The sequence below is a fragment of the Pseudorasbora parva genome, chromosome 24 (genome assembly GCF_024679245.1).
Source record: "Pseudorasbora parva isolate DD20220531a chromosome 24, ASM2467924v1, whole genome shotgun sequence".
Classification (NCBI taxonomy): Eukaryota; Metazoa; Chordata; class Actinopteri; order Cypriniformes; family Gobionidae; genus Pseudorasbora; species Pseudorasbora parva.
In genome coordinates this window covers 1,995,549-2,013,435 of record NC_090195.1, presented here as the reverse complement: position 1 = coordinate 2,013,435, position 17,887 = coordinate 1,995,549, and the positions used below count along the sequence as shown (strand labels likewise).

Genomic DNA, 17,887 nt, shown 5'->3' with positions numbered 1-17,887 from the left:
TGGTGAAAGGGTTAGACCATTTTGTAAATATGAGTGGCTCAAATCATTTTGTGCTTATCTGTCTCTCCTTAACTGAGATTTGATATATTGCAAAAACTAAATTCAAATAACAAATATACCTTCCAAACACTTTTTTCTTTTCCTCTCACAGAAAGAAGAGTGAAGTATTTGCATCTTTCGGAAAGGCTTGTTTGGCTTGACTCTGTGCTTCTTGACTTCATCACCTGTAGTTCTGTAGAATAAAGTGAATGCAAATGAAACTTTTCTTGTGGTCTTTGTCATATTTTAAAACAATAATGGTTAGGAGGCCTTTAACAAGTACAGGCTCCCTGGAGTATACCATAAATGTGCTTATTTTTCCAAATTTTCCCAGAATGTTTTTTAGTGACCAGATTCATTTTCAGTGGAAATATGCCATTTGAAGCAAAATAGATGATTGGGGATTTTTGTTTGACATTTTAATGAAAAAGTACACCTCCATGATCATGTTAACTCTTTCCCCACCAGTGACAGAATTTTATGGCAATCCATGTTTTCACTGTTATACGGTAGGGGGTGCTATTACTCTCGATCATGAAACAAAACTGCCTAACGTTACTAGATAGGACTGCAAGGCTTGGGGGTGTTGATGGACTCTACTCCATCTACACTATATTGGCAAAAGTATTGGGGCACCCCTCCAAATAATTAAATTCAGATGTTGAATCACTTCATGGCTACAGGTGTATAAATCAAGCACTAGGCATGCAGAAGCTTCTACAATGTGTTCGATTTATAAACCTTTTTTCAAGCACTCAAAGCGCTTTACATTGAAGGGGGGAATCTCCTCAACCACCACCAATACAAACATTTGTGAAAGAATGGGTAGCTCTCAGGAGGTCAATGAACTCAAGCGTGATACCAATTGTGAAATTCCCTCACTACCAAATATTCAACAGTCAACTGTTAGTGGGATTATAACGAAGTGCGAACAAAAGCAACTCAGCCACAAAGTGGTAGGCCATGTAAAATCACAGTGCACAAAAGTTACCAACTTTTTGCAGAGTCAATAGCTACAGACCTCCAAGCTTCTGTAGCCTTAAGATGATCTCAAGAACAGTGCGTGTAGAGCTTCTTGGAATGGGTTTCCATGGCTGAGCAGCTCATCCAAGCCTTACATTATCAAGTGCAATGCAAAGCATGGGATGCAGTGGTGTAAGATGCCCTTGGTTTAAGTGAAAGAACTCAATGCCTCAGCATATCAAGACATTTTTGGACAATTTCATGCTCCCAACTATGTGGGGACAGCCCCTTCCTGTCTCAACATGACTGCGCTCCAGTGCACAAAGCGTCGGTCCATACAGACATGGATGAGCGAGTTTGATGTGGAGGTCTGGCCTGCACAGAGTCTTGAGCTCAACCCGATAGAACAGCTTTGGGATAAATTAGAGCGGAGACTGAGAGCCAGGCCATCTCGTCCAACATCAGTGCCTGACCTCACAAATGAGCTTCTAGAAGAATGGGGCAAAAATCCCCATAAACACACTCCCAAACCTTGAGGAAAGCCTTCCCAGGATAGTTGAAGCTGTTATAGCTGCAAAGGGTGGCTGACTCAATATTAAACCCTACGGATGAAGAATGGGATGGCATTAAAGTTCATGTGCATGTAAAGGCAGGCGTCCCAAAACTTTTGGCAATATAGTGCCGTTTTTGATCATCGGTCTGAATCCAATCCAGATGGTAGTCTTTGACAACAACGAATTTCTCAGCGTTTTTTCAAAATGTTGCTTTTTTTAAGTGAAACCTGACCCATTCAATTGTTTATACAAAAAGAATGCATGAAGACAGAATAAACAAATTTCATATATTGAATGTTCAGGTATTCATGCAACAAAATATTCTGGGAGCCATGATAATTTTGTGAAAATGCTGGTACTGACTGGCAATTTTTTTTAAACGCTGGTGGGGAAAGAGTTAAACTGCTAGAAACCAACAGTAGTTACTTGGCAAGCTCTGTCAGTTGAATTAGTATCAGTATGAATAAAGTAAAAAGTACACAGAGACAATCGGCTGTTGCTACAGTATGAATGAAAATATAAATAAGGCTGCACCTTAATAGTCCAATAAACACACTTTTTGTGCACTTGAGCACGTAATAGGCTGTATATTATGCTATATATATATATATATATGATTATGAACATGCATATGTAATATGTATATGCAAATGTTTTCCTGAACTTAAAATGAATTAGTTATTATAATGTTAGTTATAAAATTTATAATTTGAATTAGTTTATAATTTGCACTACTATTTTAGTACATGTGATTAAGGAGCCTTAATAGGCAGAACTTCATGCGTTGCATTTTGCAAAATTTATGACAAAAGGTACTCTTACCTTGACATATGTACAGCATTTTATAGAATACAGTTAAACAATTGCCATATCTTATTTTACAAGTATGAAAAAAAAATCACCTACCTCATTTATTCTTTCATGTGCGAATGAAACCCAAGACTCTGGAAGATCAATAGGAGTTATAGCGTCTTCCTCTGTGTGCACCTTCTGCAGTAAAGAAGGGGGCATCTCTCATAGTGTCCTCTCAACATTCTCCAAACTGAAAATGATTGAACACGAAAAATCAATGTTAGAAAGGCTAACATATACAGAGCATCTATGTTTAAGATAAAAACTAAAATGTTTACTATAAAAATACTACAGAATTAGTTTGTTTTAGCTGTCTCACCTGCATCATATGTCCTCGTTCCTCTCGAGCGCATGAGACTTAAGACCTGCAAAACAAATTAAAAGATTAACATATGCAAAAGTTTCAAACAAAAACACAAAATTAAACAATGGAGCTTTGATAAAGAGTCGCTGCTTGCCAGGCTGAATGCATAAAGAGAACCGTGTACGCTGGTAAAACCTAGTATTAAAGGTAAAGAACAGGCCAGGGCTAGAGGTGGAGTCTAACAGCTGAATATAGGGAGGTCCTCAAAGGTTCACAGACCAACCAACCATCCTGCAACCTTAAACCACAGTGCAATGTGCCTGAGATATATTAAGATATGTTGCCACAAATCAGGAGATGCTGGCTTGACATCTCAAGACTCTGAAAAGTCCCTCATGATTTAAAAGAAATCTAACAGCATCTTAAACTTTCACCCTTTTGGTTAACAAATTAGCTGGCCCCTTCAGACATCCAGCAACAGTTGCATAGTGAGAATAACAAACATTGTATATGAACAACATAAATATTTTTGTTATTTGCTTTGATTGTTCAAAATCGACAATGACTATTTCTTCTCTTTCTACATGTCTTTAAAGTCAAGGGGTTGAATGCTGGTTAATAATAAACACCTGTCTTGTGACCGGCATCGTTTTGCCTCAATTGGCCATGTAACGTAAGTAGTATGTATACGGCTTGCAAGAGTGCCAACATGTACCACTTGACATTTATTTATGCGCTCTGAGACCTTTAGAAATGGGGCATCTGCTTTATGTGTTCTCAGTGTCCGTCATCAGTTGCTACTATTTCGTCAGAGGCTCAGAAGGAATTTCACAGGGTTATCTTTGTACTCAAGGACAATGGGAAGGAAACAATGTGCTAAGAGGATGACTGACAGTCAGACAGACACAGACCTCCTCCATATGCATTGATGCAAAGTTCCCAGTGTACTGTGCACGTAGTGGTTGCATAAAATTCTACAGAGTTGATGATACAGTTTTGTATTTTAGGTAAAAAAGGTCTAGTAAGCATGAAAGTAATGTTATTAGAATATTAGTACCTCAAGTTCAGTTGGATCATTTACCTAAAAATTACAATTCTGTCATTTACTCACCCTCATAACATGTATTTTGAAAATGCCAGTGTTTCTGTCCATACAATTAGCCAATGATGTTCAATGATGTTTGTACCCCAGCATTCATCTTAATACAGCAATCTCTTTTCTCAATCTCTGTTTTCCACAGAAGGATGAAATGCATGCAGGTCTTGGAATGAGATGAGGGTAAGTAATGACAGAAGTTTATTTTTTTTAGTGAAATATAAAAGCATCTAAAACTGAAAAACGTAAACATTTATTTCACAATGGGCACTGTATTGTGAAATGTGATTCAAGATAAACTTATTGTTGAGGCTTCACAATTTTAGGCAGATAACACTGGTTAGGCTGAACACATCCAAAAATTCAGCCTGAAAATGCTAAATGACCTATGTTCTAGATAACCTGGGTTTTGGGTTGATGCTGATATCATATAAAGTAAGAATTGTCTGACATACTGGACAGATTAGACAGTTCCTATGATCAATATTAAGTTCACATTGAGGAAAGGTTGCATGTACATTAATTAACTTTGTTAGATTGGCCTACTGGAGAATTACATAAATGGATGCTGGTTGCAGAGATCACACAAGCTGTTCTTCTCAATCATTTAGGAGCACCCAGCAAGAATTTCACAGGTTATCTTTGTCCTCAAGTGTGAAGGCAAAGGAACAATGGCGTGTCAGCGATGAAGGCCTGAGTGAAGCGATAACGCCAACTGGAAAATGACCTTGGGCCTTATGGATTCATTTGCGGCTGCTCGAATGGATAAAATGACACTTGGCTTGTCCTTGAGCAAGGTAAAGATCAGCTGATACAAACAATGAGACGAGTTCTCTTTGAGCCAACAGCTGCTAACTGATGAAAACACCATTTTGATTTTTTTCCCCCCAGCTATTATACGATATGAAATAAAAAAACGTTTTATGATTGGCATTGGTTAATTGGTTAGCACAATGCAGCAGGATTGTAATTAAGCAACTTTTCAGTTTCCTTTGCATTCCACCTTTTGTGCCAGCAGCCAAAATCTTAACATTTCCCTAAATCCTGAACCTTACATATGATAAATTGCAATTAGAAGCATAAATTACTTGAATGAAAGCACATCTATTGATATGGATGACTGGCATGAATTGTACGCTATAAAAAATAATCATACACCTGTCTCCAGCAGACACCCATCCCATATGTATCCTAACCAAATGTAGACACTAACATGCTTCAGAAAATTCCGGCCACCATATTTAGAGGACCGCTTACATTATAAAAAGGGGTGGAGAGTCTATGGCCTCAGACAGGTTTCATCATCGTATCATCCAACGGTAAGCCTTCAGGGATGCCTGAGACTTTATGAATCCCTGATCTTATCGACAAGTCCTTTGGTGTACAGTATATTACCTCTATTTCATACAGCTTTTTCAGGTTACTTTTGCTCATAATTGACTACAATTGTCAAATGTTAAATAAGTAATGCTGCTTTATATTTGTGTGTGACCCTAGGACAGTAAACCATCAAGTGTCAGGAGAGTTAAACTGTAAAGGTAAGTGACCCTGACAAACTCTAGACTAATCTCACAAGTTATCAATTTATTAGAAGTCCTACTGTATTACCATATACAGTACAGTAGTCTCACATTATTTGGACACACTTATAAATGTTGTGTCTCAAATGCTGCAAGATCCTTTCTCTTCTCTCATTTTTGCTCAATGTGTTTAAATCAGCTGGTGTTTCGGCAATTTTTAGTGGATGTATGAAATCTCAAGTTTCCATACACCCTTTTATACACAGGTGTAGAAAATCACATCAACTATCAACATATTCCCTCAAACCACAAACTAAATAGATTACACTAGATTCTCATTTCAAACATTTTCTCATTGTCTTAAGTGTCCAAATAGGCTCCTATTTATAATATCTCATATAGTAACCTGTTTGCATGCACTTACAAACAGCAGGCTAGGTGAAAGATGGGGGATGCTTTGATGGAGGAGTTTGGAGCTGCTGCTCCGTACCTCAGGAAGTCAGACAAGGAGCGTCTGGAAGCCCAAACGCGCCCCTTTGACATGAAGAAAGAGTGTTTTGTTCCTGATGCTGAAGAAGAATATCTCAAGGCATCAGTTATCAGTCGCGATGGTGATAAAGTCACCTGTGAGACTTCAAAGGGCACGGTAAGTATACGATTTTGACATTTCTCTATATTAAAATTAAAGAATGAAATAGGACTGCATGTACAAAATAATACACATAGACACAGTTTTAACACTCAAATCTCATGTTCCCACAGACAGTAACTGTGAAGGAGGCTGATGTTCACCCTCAGAACCCGCCAAAGTTTGATAAAATTGAGGACATGGCGATGTTCACCTTCCTACATGAGCCCGCTGTGCTGTTTAACCTCAAAGAGCGTTACGCAGCCTGGATGATCTACGTGAGTCGAGGCTTAAAACACACACACATTCTCTTTATCTTACATGAGCAGATGTAAAGATTCTGTGAATCTCCTACAGACCTACTCTGGGCTCTTCTGTGTCACTGTGAACCCCTACAAGTGGCTGCCAGTGTACAACCAGGAAGTTGTTATTGCTTACAGAGGAAAGAAGAGGAGTGAAGCTCCTCCTCACATCTTCTCCATCTCTGACAATGCCTACCAGTACATGCTGTCAGGTGCGTCTACTTAATTCTTTAAATATTTTATATACAAGGATGCCTACAACTAGTGGAAATAATTGTATGTTTATTTACTATGCATATTAAATTCATAATCATGCATATATATTTATTTTACAGACAGAGAAAACCAGTCTATTCTTATCACGTAAGATTTTCTGCTTTAGTTGCATCCTGGGGTTTGACTTTGTTAATATTTTACTAATTAATTCTTCATACATTTCTAAGACTTGCTGCTTTGTGTTGACAGTGGAGAATCTGGTGCTGGAAAGACTGTGAACACCAAGAGAGTCATTCAGTATTTTGCCAGCATTGCTGCTGGTAGTGGCAAAAAGGACACCAGTGAAAAGAAGGTTAGAAACAGATCCATATTGCAAAGAGTTAACCTCATAGACCTATGCATTGATAATGGGTATAAAGTAACAAATTATTTCATGCTTTAAGGGTATATTTCTAACATAAATGCGACTATAAACCAGCTAAAACACAAACTTACCTGCTCTGTATTTTACTATCTATACATCTCTCTTTTTTTTAGGGTACTCTGGAGGATCAAATCATCCAGTGTAATCCTGCTCTGGAGGCCTTTGGTAATGCCAAGACCATCAGAAATGACAACTCGTCTCGCTTTGTGAGTTTTTTCTGCCTCCAGATTTAAAATATGCAGATTTAAAAAAAAATATTTACACAAATGAAAATACATTTATGACTGTTGTTTTTAAACAGGGCAAGTTCATCCGCATTCACTTCGCTGCCAGTGGAAAGCTAGCTTCTGCTGACATTGAGACTTGTAAGAAAAATCTTTGATTCTTTCTAACTTTTCATTCTTAAAAATGAATGAGCTGGATGTAAAAAGCGTAACTTCTAAATTTCTACAAATAGATCTGTTAGAGAAATCCCGTGTCACTTATCAGCTCAAGGCTGAGAGAGACTACCACATCTTCTACCAGATCCTGTCTCAGAAGAAACCAGAACTTCTGGGTAAGCAAAATCCCAAGTGATGAGATGTAACATTGTTCTTTAAATTAATTATTTATTTTAAAACAATAAGATGTTTTTTAATCCTCTCAGAGATGCTGTTGATCACCGCAAACCCTTATGACTATGCCTACATCTCCCAAGGAGAGACGCAAGTGGCCTCTATTGATGATGCTGACGAGCTGATGGCTACAGATGTGCGTTATGCAAACACATTTGTTGATACTTGCTTTACAAAGGTTTAGAACTTAAGTCCATACAACATGCCATGCAATAAATTATTAGAGACACTGTACATGTTCTCTAGGAAGCGTTTGATGTGTTGGGCTTCACCCAAGAGGAGAAGAACAGCATCTACAAGCTGGTTGGTGCCATAATGCACTACGGCAACATGAAGTTCAAACAGAAGCAAAGAGAGGAACAGGCAGAGGCTGATGGGACTGAGGGTCAGTATTAGGACAAAATGCTGACATAATACAGTTATTGGTTAATAGAAGATGCATCACTATCAATCATCTTTTATTGACGACAGATGCTGATAAATCAGCTTATCTGATGGGCCTGAACTCTGCTGATCTCATCAAGGCTCTGTGCCACCCAAGAGTCAAAGTAGGAAATGAGTGGGTCACCAAGGGACAGAATGTCCAGCAGGTGGAGACTTCATGATTAACATCTTTTCACAGCATAACGTTACCATAAGAAACATTATTCTCTAACATTTGAATGTGTATCGGACAGGTGTACTATGCTATTGGTGCACTTTCTAAATCAGTGTACGAGAAGATGTTCCTCTGGATGGTTGTGAGAATCAACCAATCCCTGGACACCAAACAGCCTCGCCAGTACTTCATTGGTGTGCTGGACATTGCTGGATTTGAGATCTTTGATGTAAGTACTTGATGTTGTTACTATTAGCCACTTTTCTGGATCTAAACACAATTCACCATTGAGTAAAGTTTCCTGGTTGCTCAACAGGGACTCTCCATGTGCAGTGTAGTCTTCAAAGTTACATTTCACTGGGCCCAGTTATATGGCGATAAATACTGTCTTAAATTGTGCATTCACACCGCCGGCGGCGAGAGCATCGAGGTGGCCGAAAGACATTCATTTTCAATGGGAGTCGGCGGCGATAGCGGCGCGGACGATTTGGGCGTCAAAGAAAGTTGAAATCAGGTCAGCTTTATGGTAATGAGCTATCGACAGCAAACAACTGGAATGTAGAAGTGCTCCGCTCTAAACAATTCCAGAGAACGCAGTCCTGTAAACTTTGGTTCCGAACACATTCCAGGCAAAATGGAGAAGTTGATTATTGCTGTAAAGCGTTTCCCAAAATGGAGGAGAAGTTGATTATTGGTGTAAAGCGTTTCCCTATCATTTACGACGTGATCATGCATAGTGATGTGTAATTTGTTAAGAAGGCATGCAACACTGTTTTAGAGGCGCTAGAACACTTGTTTTTCAGAGGGAATGCTTACTTTCAGATTTAAACGATTTAATGAGGTTTTTGGTCAGTTTGTGGTCAGTTTGTGGACCCCCTGTTTGTGGTCAGTCTGCCAATCAACATGCTTGTCTGCTTTGTAGCCCCTTTAATACAGTTTAAAAAAAGACCAAGCATTCAATCTACGTCAGAGCGTGAGCGCATCAATCAATCTTTCTACAGCGTCATTGGCAGGGCAGCCAGAGCGAAGTCTGACGCTCTTGCCAGCGGTGTGAACACACAAGTAACATTACATTGAAAAATTACTCTAAAATCTGTATTTCTGTGGCTCTAATGTTTTCTACCCATGTTGACAACACTGATAATCTGTTCTAGTTCAACACCTTTGAGCAGCTGTGCATCAACTTCACTAATGAGAAGTTGCAGCAGTTCTTCAACCACCACATGTTTGTGCTGGAGCAAGAGGAATACAAGAAGGAGGGCATTGACTGGGAATTTATTGACTTTGGTATGGACTTGCAGGCTTGTATTGATCTCATTGAAAAGGTGAGTTTTAAAATGTGAAAGATCTCAGGAATTAGAGCAATGCTGCTCAGTTAATTTGAAACCCATCAATCTATTGTTTGCTAGCCCATGGGTATCATGTCCATCCTTGAAGAGGAGTGCATGTTCCCCAAAGCCAGTGATGCAACATTCAAAGCTAAGCTTTACGACAACCATTTGGGGAAATCAAACAACTTCCAGAAGCCCAGGATTGTCAAGGGTAAACCAGAGGCCCATTTCTCCCTGGTTCACTATGCTGGCACTGTTGACTACAACATCAATAACTGGCTGGTGAAGAACAAGGACCCTCTCAATGAGACTGTTGTTGGCCTCTATCAGAAGTCCACCATGAAACTTCTGTCTAACCTGTTTGCTGGATATGCTGGTGCTGACTCAGGTGTGTTTTAGGCAAATTATTTGGAGGAAAATAATCTTAGAAATAAACAAAGGAATGTATTGTGGTATTTCTTTATACATAATACATATAAACTTGATATTTCTTGCAACAGCCATGGAGGGAGGAGGAGGAGGTGGCAAAGGAAAGGAGAAGAAGAAAAAGGGCTCTTCTTTCCAGACTGTGTCTGCCCTTCACAGGGTAACATATGGCTTTTCATACTGAAATTAATTATATATAGTACTGGGGGCAGTTGTGGCCTAATGGTTACGGAGTCGGACCTGAAGGTTGTGGTTCGAGTCTTAAAACCAGCAGGAAGGTGTAGGTCATTACCAACAACTGAGGTGCCCTTGAGCACGGCACATAACCCTAATAGCTCCCAAGGGGCCGCAGCAAAAATTGCTGCCCACTGCTCTGGATGTGTGTGTGTGTTTAATACTTACTGCTGTATGTGTGCACTTGGATGGGTGAAATGCAGAGCACAAATTCTGAATTAGAGAATAAGAGACACCATACTTGTCTACAAGTCACTATATATAGTCACTATACTTGTCTACAAGTCACTATATATATATATATATATATATATATATAGTGACTTGTAGACAAGTATGGTGTCTCAATGGATAATGTCTGTCCACAGGAGAACTTGAACAAGCTTATGACCAACTTGAGGTCAACTCACCCTCACTTTGTGCGCTGCATCATCCCCAATGAAAGTAAGACTCCTGGAGCGATGGAGAATCCTCTGGTCATGCACCAGCTGCGCTGTAACGGTGTGCTGGAGGGCATCAGGATCTGCAGAAAGGGATTCCCCAACAGGATCCTGTATGGAGATTTCAAACAGAGGTATGTTGAACTTTGATTCCAGGTTCTGATAAGTGTCAAAGTTTTTGTTTTTTTATTTGTCATATATAAAATATAAACTAAAAGCTGTATTTTAAACCAACAATGGCATTCATTTACTTGTGACAGATACCGCATCCTAAATCCTGCTGCTATCCCTGAGGGACAGTTTATTGACAGCAGGAAAGGAGCAGAAAAACTACTGGGCTCTTTGGACATCGATCACAACCAGTACAAGTTTGGACATACTAAAGTATGACAGACAAAGCTTCAAAATGGCCACGAAAATAATATTATTTAAACAATTTTTAAATTGTTTTAATTTTATGGAGTCTCTTTAACTAGATAATTTATTTGAAGGTGTTCTTCAAGGCTGGTCTACTGGGTACTCTTGAAGAGATGAGAGACGACCGTCTTGCTCTAATCATTACTGGTATTCAAGCAAGAGCTCGTGGTCTTCTCTCAAGAATTGAGTTTCAGAAGATTGTTGAGCGCAGGTTAGAAATCAGAGTTTCTCAATAAATTTAAGATAAATCATTTAAATTAGTTTAAGATATTAATGTGCAACATTACATTGCAGAGATGCCTTGCTTGTGATCCAGTGGAATGTGCGTGCCTTTATGGGTGTCAAGAATTGGCCCTGGATGAAGCTCTACTTCAAGATAAAACCACTGCTGAGATCTGCTGAAGCAGAGAAAGAAATGGCCAACATGAAGGAAGAATTCCTGAAGTTGAAGGAGGCTTATGCCAAATCTGAAGCCCGCAAAAAGGAGCTTGAAGAAAAGATGGTTACTCTTCTCCAAGAGAAGAACGACCTGCAACTCCAAGTCCAAGCTGTAAGTGTATGATATTAGAAATGTATGAATAAAATGTAGAGTTAAATAAAATGTAGAGTTGCTAAAATTGAATACAAATAATATTCTGTATCTGTAAACAGGAGCAAGATAATCTTTGTGATGCTGAAGAGAGATGTGAGGGTCTAATCAAGAATAAGATCCAGCTTGAGGCCAAAACCAAAGAGCTGACTGAGAGACTGGAGGATGAAGAGGAGATGAATTCTGAGCTGACTGCAAAGAAACGAAAGCTGGAGGACGAATGTTCTGAGCTCAAGAAGGACATTGATGATCTTGAGCTCACTCTGGCCAAAGTGGAGAAAGAGAAACATGCCACTGAGAACAAGGTCAGTTTTACTAGAACATTTAGTGATACTAGAATGGCATGTTGAGAGTTCGTTGATACAATGAGACATTTTTACAGGTTAAAAACCTGACAGAAGAGATGGCCGCTTTGGATGAGATCATCGCTAAGCTGACCAAGGAGAAGAAAGCTCTTCAGGAAGCCCATCAGCAAACGCTGGATGACCTCCAGAGTGAGGAAGACAAAGTCAACACACTCACCAAAGCCAAAGCCAAGTTGGAGCAACAAGTGGATGATGTGAGTGGTTTGTTGACACTTCTGTAGTAAATGAAAAAGGCAGCATTTACAATGCTGAACAAACTATTGTCCTTCCAGCTTGAGGGTTCCCTGGAACAGGAAAAGAAGCTTCGTATGGATCTGGAGAGAGCAAAGAGGAAGCTCGAGGGAGACTTAAAGTTGACCCAAGAGAGCGTAATGGACCTGGAAAATGACAAACAGCAAATGGAAGAGAGGATTAAAAAGTGGGTTTTCCAGATGGGGAAATAATTATTTAAGAATTTAGCTCACAGTCTGAACCCTTATTAATAATGGTAATCAATTATGTTCTGCAACACAGGAAGGATTTTGAGATCAGCCAGCTCAATAGTAAGATTGAAGATGAGCAGGCAATGGCAGCCCAACTCCAGAAGAAACTGAAGGAGCTGCAGGTAAATGATTCTTTAAAAAGGGACTTGGACAGTAGCTGTTAGACAGTAGGGAATTCTAGATTTAACTTTGGTTTTCCTCACACTTACCAGGCCAGAATTGAAGAGCTTGAGGAAGAGCTGGAGGCTGAGAGAGCTGCCCGTGCTAAAGTTGAGAAACAGAGAGCTGATCTGTCCAGAGAACTGGAGGAGATCAGTGAGAGGTTGGAGGAGGCTGGTGGAGCCACTGCTGCCCAGATTGAGATGAACAAGAAACGTGAAGCTGAGTTTCAGAAACTGCGGAGAGACCTTGAAGAGGCCACTCTGCAACACGAGGCCACTGCAGCTACACTGAGGAAGAAACATGCAGACAGTGTGGCTGATCTGGGAGAGCAGATTGACAACCTCCAGAGAGTGAAGCAGAAGCTGGAGAAAGAGAAGAGTGAACTCAGACTGGAACTGGACGATGTGGTCTCCAACATGGAGCAGCTTGTCAAGTCCAAGGTGATGAATTCTTGTTTTCATGTTTACTTTAGGCATTCTTTACTGTAACTTTTTTCATCCACTGTGTTGCTTCCATTTGGTCAATTGATTTAATCCATCCAGGCAAACTTGGAGAAAATGTGCAGGACTCTTGAGGACCAGATGTCAGAATACAGAACAAAATTTGAAGAAGGACAACGCAGCATCAATGACTTTACCATGCAAAAAGCTAAGCTACAAACTGAGAATGGTATGCACTCTGATAAGGTATTACTTTTTTGTATTGTTAAACTTATTTCCAAGATCACACACTTTTTTCTGTAATGTAATGGTTATACTTCTATCTAGGGGAGCTTTCTAGACAGCTGGAAGAAAAGGATTCATTGGTCTCTCAGCTAACAAGAGGCAAGCAGTCCTACACCCAGCAGATTGAGGACCTCAAGAGACAACTAGAGGAGGAAGTCAAGGTAGGGTTTATGTTTTAAAGGATTTGTTACCAACTGTCCATTGCATTTTTATATTGTTAACAGTAAATTCCCAATCCTCATAGGCTAAGAATGCCCTGGCCCATGCAGTTCAGTCTGCTCGTCATGATGCTGATCTGCTGAGGGAGCAGTTTGAGGAAGAGCAGGAAGCCAAGGCTGAGCTGCAGCGGAGTCTGTCCAAGGCAAACTCTGAAGTGGCTCAGTGGAGAACCAAGTATGAAACTGATGCCATCCAGAGGACTGAGGAGCTGGAGGATGCCAAGTACGAAACAAGAAAATCTTTATTTCCTCCACTTTGATTAATTTAAACCATCTTGTTTATATTGAAAGCTAAAAAGAACACATTCTGTTTATTCATAAAGGAAGAAACTTGCTCAGCGTCTCCAAGATGCAGAAGAAGCTGTGGAAGCTGTTAATGCTAAATGCTCCTCTCTGGAGAAGACCAAGCACAGGCTCCAGAATGAGATTGAAGACCTCATGGTGGATGTGGAGAGATCCAATGCTGCTGCTGCTGCTCTGGACAAGAAGCAAAGAAACTTTGACAAGGTGAATAAAACACACTAATAAATTATCTTTGTATTCATTCAGCTCCAATGGTAGCTAATCAAAGTCTGATTCTATCAACAGGTCCTAGCTGAGTGGAAGCAGAAATATGAGGAGTCTCAGAGCGAGCTGGAAAGCTCCCAGAAGGAAGCCAGATCTCTCAGCACTGAACTATTCAAACTGAAGAACTCTTATGAGGAATCTCTGGATCATTTGGAAACTATGAAGAGAGAAAACAAGAACCTCCAAGGTGCCCTAATCTGACCATTAACATATCACATAAATTCAATATTTTTTCTAGACTTTGTGTGTAATAGGCATTACCTTGCCTATTAAACAGAGGAGATTGCTGATCTCACTGAACAAATTGGTGAGAGTGGAAAGAACATTCATGAGTTGGAGAAAGTTCGTAAGCAGTTGGAGCAGGAAAAAGCTGAAATTCAAACAGCTCTGGAGGAGGCTGAGGTATATTGATGTGTAATGTGCCATTTTCTGTTATCATTAATAATGAATGTTCAATGTGTTGTATATGTTATTGTAACCCTACATGGTAAAGGAAAAAAATTAAGTCTTAATTAAAAATTTCTCATCAACTGACAGGGTTCTCTTGAACACGAAGAGGGTAAGATCCTGAGGGCCCAACTGGAGTTCAATCAGGTCAAAGCTGATATTGAACGTAAGCTGACGGAGAAAGACGAAGAGATGGAGCAGGCCAAGAGGAACCAGCAGAGAATTGTGGATACCCTGCAGAGCTCACTGGAGTCAGAGACTCGCAGCAGGAATGAAGCTCTCAGGCTGAAGAAGAAGATGGAGGGAGACCTCAATGAGATGGAGATTCAGCTCAGCCAGGCAAACAGGCAGGCAGCAGAAGCCCAGAAGCAACTCAAGGGTCTTCATGGACACCTTAAAGTATGCTAGATTATATGTCTTTTTAAAAAATGCAAAAGTGTTATGAAGTTCTACAGTCTTTTAATTTGTAAAACTTGTACTTTACAGGATGCCCAACTGCAACTAGATGATGCTCTTCGTGGTAATGATGATCTCAAAGAGAACATTGCCATTGTGGAGAGACGCAACAATCTGCTTCAGGCTGAACTGGATGAGCTGAGATCCCTGGTGGAACAAACTGAGAGAGGAAGGAAACTGGCTGAGCAGGAACTGCTGGATGTCAGTGAGAGAGTTCAGCTCCTGCATTCTCAGGTATGACACATCTGCATTAGACAAACACAAGTAAAACCCTTAAACCCTCTCTCAGTACACAATATCGATACTAGAGACTAAATACATGAATGTCAATATTGTCCATGTTCAGAACACCAGCCTGCTGAATCAGAAGAAGAAGCTGGAGGGAGATAATACTCAGCTTCAGACTGAGGTTGAGGAGGCAGTGCAGGAGTGCAGGAATGCTGAGGAAAAAGCCAAGAAGGCAATCACTGATGCTGCCATGATGGCAGAGGAGCTGAAGAAGGAGCAGGACACCAGTGCTCATCTGGAGCGCATGAAGAAGAACATGGAGCAGACCATCAAGGACCTGCAGCACCGTCTGGATGAAGCGGAGCAGATCGCCTTGAAGGGAGGCAAGAAGCAGGTCCAGAAACTGGAAGCCAGGGTAAGTTGCTGATGTTTTTGAAAACAAGTCTATAGGTTTCAATTGATTAGCTAACCCTCTTACACATCTCTTAGGTGAGAGAGCTGGAAAATGAGGTGGAGCTTGAGCAGAGAAAGGCGAGTGACTCTGTGAAAGGAGTCCGTAAATATGAGAGACGCATCAAGGAGCTCACCTACCAGGTCATATTCGCTCACATAAAAATAAATGTCTTTTATTCATACCATTTATATAATTAAAGTATAGAGACATAATGAAATCTTTGTGTACTCTGTTTGCAGACTGAGGAGGACCGTAAGAATCTGAGTCGCCTTCAGGATCTGGTGGACAAACTCCAGCTGAAAGTCAAGTCCTACAAGAGAGCTGCTGAGGAGGCTGTATGTTTAAGATTTATGTTTAAGATACCTTTTTATTTGTATTAATTTAATTTTTCTGGAAATATTTTCAGATCTTGCTATAAGACATACAAATATGTTTTTTAGGAGGAACAAGCCAATTCCAATCTGGGCAAGTTCCGTAAGCTGCAGCATGAGCTGGATGAGGCAGAGGAGAGGGCTGATATTGCTGAATCTCAGGTCAACAAACTGAGAGCCAAGAGCCGTGATACAGGATCCAAGGTACAATTATCATCAGTTAGCTCAATTAAAATTTGGATTACTTTGATTCTGCAATCCAAATTAATGTGATCAGAAAACCAATTTGGAGAAATGTATTACTCAAAACTAGAGAAGCACCAGGCGACCGGCCATAAATGTTTTAAATTGGCTGATCTCTTTTAAGGACTTGCAAACAAAACTGCATTGCAATAATTTCCCAAAATATAATTTGTGTGGAAATATTACTAAGTTTATAAACATTAAACACAGCTAATATATGTGACAGACCGAAGACAGACACAAGACGGAGAACAGAGACGGCACCAGAGAAAATAATGCTCTTCCTAAAAAATAATCTTAAATAATCTTTGTTTGGATTGTGAATGCAGTGGTTCCCTCTAATTACAAGTGGCTAGATATTTTTTTTTATTAAAGGCCAGTTTGGCCTGTAATAGAGCAAATAAACAACAAATACATTTACTTTAAGATAAAAAAAAAACCTGCAATCGGTACCAGATTCTGGCCATTGGCTTGTAAAAAATCGGAATCTGCCATAGAAAAAACAAACAAAAAAACATCATGATCGGTGCATACCTACTTAAAATGTTTCTTTAATGCATACTCTGTATGAGGTGGTGCATATGTGCAATGTTTTTTGTTTGTTTGTAAATAACTAACATTTGCCTTGCCAGTTACTATACTATGCATCCACAGAATGAGCTTTTTAAAGTTGATGATAAACTAAACAGTCTAATAAACATGATTTTTTTGTTGTTGAAAAAATAAAGCAAGAAAGTACCTTCTTCCCAATCTTTTTCTCTTCCTCTCACAGAAAGGTCACGATGAAGAGTGAAGCTTACACGGATCATTCTGACAGGCTTGTTCAGTATGGCAGTGAATTATCTGTAGTTCTGTAGAATAAAATGAATGTGCAAGTAAGTCCCTGCTTATTGTTTTAATACAAAGCTGTTGCATTCACCTTAAACACATTGGGTGAAATGATACCGCTTTAGAGGAGCCACTCAATTAAAGACTTTTAGAGTGATTAGTATCCAGTGAAGGCTTGGAAATCAAGCACTCATTAAATTAGATATGTTTCATGACCTCTAGTAGAATCTTCACATTATCATAAAACAGTAACATTTTCCTCTGAATTTTGGCAATTTATGGTTGTTATATCTACATTTATAGATTGAATGATTACCAGCAATGAATGAAAGATACAATGGGAAAACTTAACTTTCAATTGGAAGAACACAATTTTCCTCATTTGGAATTTCTCCGGTTAGATGTATGTGTGTGTGTGTGTGTGGTGACACATTTTTAGTTTTTTTTAAGAAGCTCTGATGCCCAGTAATGACTCTAGTCCAAAACAGTTTTCATGCAAAGTTATAACCATACATCTAACGTGAAAACAATGCTTTAGATGATTTGCAGCTAAATTCTTACCTTAAACAGAAGAGCTTTGATGTTCCTTGCATCTGAAAAACCTCATGAGACTTATCTAACTTTACTTATCTAGGTAATTATTTTGGAAAAAAAGAACTGTGTATGTGTGCTAAAAAACTGTCGGTGTAATTCAAGGTGACGAGCAGGTCAATCAATCAATCAATCAACTTTATTTATATAGCGCTTTTACAATCACGATTGTGTCAAAGCAGCTTCACAGTGTCAAACAGGGT

The 17,887-nt window shown here is 39.5% G+C and overlaps 1 protein-coding gene across 1 annotated transcript; it reads left to right on the top strand.

The window, feature by feature from the left end:
• The first annotated feature begins 4,574 nt into the window (after nucleotides 1-4,574).
• LOC137063372 (myosin-7) lies at nucleotides 4,575-17,170 on the top strand. The gene is made up of 40 exons (XM_067434454.1): nucleotides 4,575-4,605; nucleotides 4,980-5,127; nucleotides 5,306-5,346; nucleotides 5,762-5,974; nucleotides 6,091-6,234; nucleotides 6,314-6,470; nucleotides 6,594-6,621; nucleotides 6,724-6,826; nucleotides 7,012-7,104; nucleotides 7,200-7,263; nucleotides 7,356-7,454; nucleotides 7,545-7,648; nucleotides 7,759-7,897; nucleotides 7,984-8,102; nucleotides 8,190-8,339; nucleotides 9,265-9,435; nucleotides 9,520-9,829; nucleotides 9,960-10,027; nucleotides 10,470-10,675; nucleotides 10,802-10,925; nucleotides 11,033-11,169; nucleotides 11,253-11,508; nucleotides 11,610-11,852; nucleotides 11,930-12,106; nucleotides 12,185-12,330; nucleotides 12,426-12,516; nucleotides 12,607-12,996; nucleotides 13,099-13,225; nucleotides 13,324-13,442; nucleotides 13,526-13,722; nucleotides 13,823-14,006; nucleotides 14,088-14,253; nucleotides 14,344-14,468; nucleotides 14,604-14,912; nucleotides 15,000-15,203; nucleotides 15,316-15,612; nucleotides 15,687-15,791; nucleotides 15,891-15,986; nucleotides 16,092-16,226; nucleotides 17,038-17,170. The coding sequence occupies exons 4-40, from the start codon at nucleotides 5,774-5,776 to the stop codon at nucleotides 17,056-17,058; spliced, it is 5,805 nt and encodes a 1,934-aa protein (XP_067290555.1). The 5' UTR covers nucleotides 4,575-4,605; nucleotides 4,980-5,127; nucleotides 5,306-5,346; nucleotides 5,762-5,773; the 3' UTR covers nucleotides 17,059-17,170.
• The last annotated feature ends 717 nt before the right edge of the window (nucleotides 17,171-17,887 follow it).